The following is a 2,833-nucleotide window of genomic DNA, read 5'->3' on the forward strand; positions in this document are numbered from 1 at the left end:
TGGTATAATTCTGCAAAGAAGCCATCTGGTCCTGGACATTTGTTTTGTGGGAGGTTTTTCATTCCTGTTTCTCTCTCTTTACTTGTCATTGGTCTATTCAGATTCTCTATTCCTTCTTTTTTTTTTTTTTGTACAGTGCAGAGGTCTTTTATTTTCTTTTACCTTTCCTGCCGTGAATTCATACGGAATGGGTTCCAGCAGCTCAGGCTCCTTTCCATTGGTTCTCACAAAGTGTGCTTCTCTGGGCGGAGCAGGCTGGCACTTCAGTTGAACCCAAGTACCCTTCTCTTTGGCTTCCTTCTTTTTCTGATCATTTTCCTTCACACGTTTCAGGAAGCTATCCCGGCTCTTAGAGTGCGTAATATGCTCAATACGTACATTAATTCTTTTGGCAAGAATCTTACCCTTTACTTGTTTGTTTACAACAATGCCAACAGCATGCTGGGTAACATTGTAGACTCTTCGAGTTTTGCCATGGTAACATTTGTGGGGCATTCCTTTTTGAACAGTGCCCATTCTCTTGATGTCTACAATATTACCTTTCTTGTAGATTTGCATGTATGTGGCCAAAGGAACAACTCCATGTTTTCTAAACGGCCTAGAGAACATATAGCAGGTGCCTCTCCTCTTTCCCTTTGTGTTGGCCATTTTGGCGAATTACTGGAAGATGGCGGCGCCCTCTCTATTCCTTCTTGATTCACTTTGGGAGGTTGTATGACTCTAAGAATTTATCCATTTCTTCTAGGTTATCCAATTTGTTGGCATATAGTTTTTCATAGTATTCTCTTATAATCCTTTGTATTTCTGTGGTATCCATTGTAATTTCTCCTCTTGTTTTTAATTTTGTTTGCGCTTTCTCTCTTCTTTTCTTGGTGTGGATGACTAAGGGCTTGTCAACTTTGTTTTTCTTCTCCAAGAAACAGCTGTTAGTTTCATTGATCCTTTCTATAAATTTGTTCATCTCTACTTCATTTATTTCTGCTGTAATTTTTATTAGTTCCCTCCTTCTGCTGACCATGGGCTTTCTTTGTTCTTCTTTTTCTAATTCTATTAGGTGTAGTTTAAGATTATGTATTTGAAATTTTTCTTGTTTGTTGAGGTAGGCCTGTATTTCTATAAATGTCCCTCTTAGTACCACTTTTGCTGCATCCCATAAGAGTTGATCTGTTGTGTTTTCATCTTCATTTGTCTCCAGGTATTTGTTTATTTTTCCTTTGATTTCTTCATTGATCCAATGGTTGTTCAGTAGATGTTCTTTAGTCTCCACATATTTGTGCCTTTCCAAGCTTTCTTATTGTAGCTTATTTTGAATTTCATAGCTGTGTATTCAGAAAAGATGCTTGATATGATTTCAATCCTCTTAAATTTATTGAGACTTGCCTGCTTTCCCCACAGATGGTGTATCCTTGAGAATGTTCCATGTGCACTTGAGAAAAAGTGTATTCTGCTATTTTTGGATAGAAAGTTCTATATATACATCTACTAAGTCCATCTGGCCACGTGTTTCATTTAAGGTCACTGTTTCCTTGTTGACTCTCTGTCTGGATGATCTATCCATTGATGTAATTGGGATGTTGAGGTCCCCTACTATTATTGTGTTGCTGTCAATTTCTCCCTCTAGGTCTGTTAGTAGTTGCTTTACATACTTTGGTGCTCCTGTGTTAGGTGCATCCATATTCATATGTGTTATGTCCTCTTGGAATGTCGCTTTTATCATTATATAGTGCCCCTCTTTGTCTCTCACGGCCTTTTCATCTTGAAGTTTGTTTTTTATGAATAAGTATGGCAACACCTGCTTTCTTTTGCTCACCATTTGCTGGGAGTATCATCTTCTGTCCCTTCACTGTGATTTGTTTGTCTTTAGAGATGAGGCGTGTTTCCTGGAGGAAATTGTTGGGTCTTGTTTTTGAATACATCCAGGCACTCTGTGTCTTTTGATTGGAGAATTGAACCCATTTACATTTAGAGTGATTATTGATATATGAGGGCTTAATACTGCCATTTCATCTCTTGTTTTCTGGGCATTCTATGTTTCCATTGTTTCTTTTCCCTTGTATTTATGACTTCCATTTCAGTTTGGTGGTTATCTTTGATGTTTTCCTCAGTTTTCTCATTATTTATGATTTGTGTCTCTGGTCTGATTTTTTGTTTAGTGGTTACTGTGAGTTGTTTTTTTTTTTTTAAAGATTTTTATTTTTTCCTTTTTCTCCCCAAAGGCCCCGGTACATAGTTGTGTATTCTTCGTTGTGGGTTCTTCTAGTTGTGGCATGTGGGATGCTGCCTCAGCGTGGTCTGATGATCAGTGCCATGTCCGCGCTCAGGATTCGAACCAACGAAACACTGGGCCGCCTGCAGCGGAGCGCTCGAACTTAACCACTCGGCCACGGGGCCAGCCCCGTTACTGTGAGTTTTTTATAAAAGATCTCATAGATGAGATAGTCCATTTTCTGATAGCCTCTTATTTCCATTAGCCTAAGCAGCTTCCATCCCTAAATCTTCCCCTTCTGAGTTATTGTCACAAATTATTCTTTTTTTCTTGTGTTTTTGTGACTAAATTGAAGTGTTTATCCTTATTTTTTGATGCTTTCTTACCATTTATCTTTTATGTTATAATCAAGTGCTTGCTAACCTGTTCTGATAGAGGGCTGCAATTTTCTCCTTTTATCTACCTACTTATCTCCTTGCTCAAGGCTTTTTAACACCCCCCCCCTTTTTTTTTCTGGCGTCAGAGCCTCCTTGAGCAATTCTTGTAGGGGAGGTCCTGTGGCTTTGAACTCCCTCAACTTTTGTTTATCTGAGAAAGCTTTTGTTTCTCCATCGTATCTGAAGGATA

General features: G+C 38.6%; 1 protein-coding gene across 1 annotated transcript in view; it reads right to left on the reverse strand.

The window, feature by feature from the left end:
* The window catches only part of LOC124244545 (60S ribosomal protein L21-like), a 94,388-nt gene extending 93,718 nt beyond the window's left edge, over window positions 1-670 (reverse strand). The window contains exon 1 of the mRNA XM_046671171.1: window positions 163-670. Within this exon, the coding sequence (XP_046527127.1) occupies window positions 163-648 (486 nt within the window). The 5' untranslated portion in view covers window positions 649-670. The remainder of the gene's footprint in view (window positions 1-162) is intronic.
* Window positions 671-2,833: the final 2,163 nt, after the last annotated feature.

Source organism: Equus quagga, chromosome 9 (genome assembly GCF_021613505.1).
Source record: "Equus quagga isolate Etosha38 chromosome 9, UCLA_HA_Equagga_1.0, whole genome shotgun sequence".
NCBI classification, from domain to species: domain Eukaryota; kingdom Metazoa; phylum Chordata; class Mammalia; order Perissodactyla; family Equidae; genus Equus; species Equus quagga.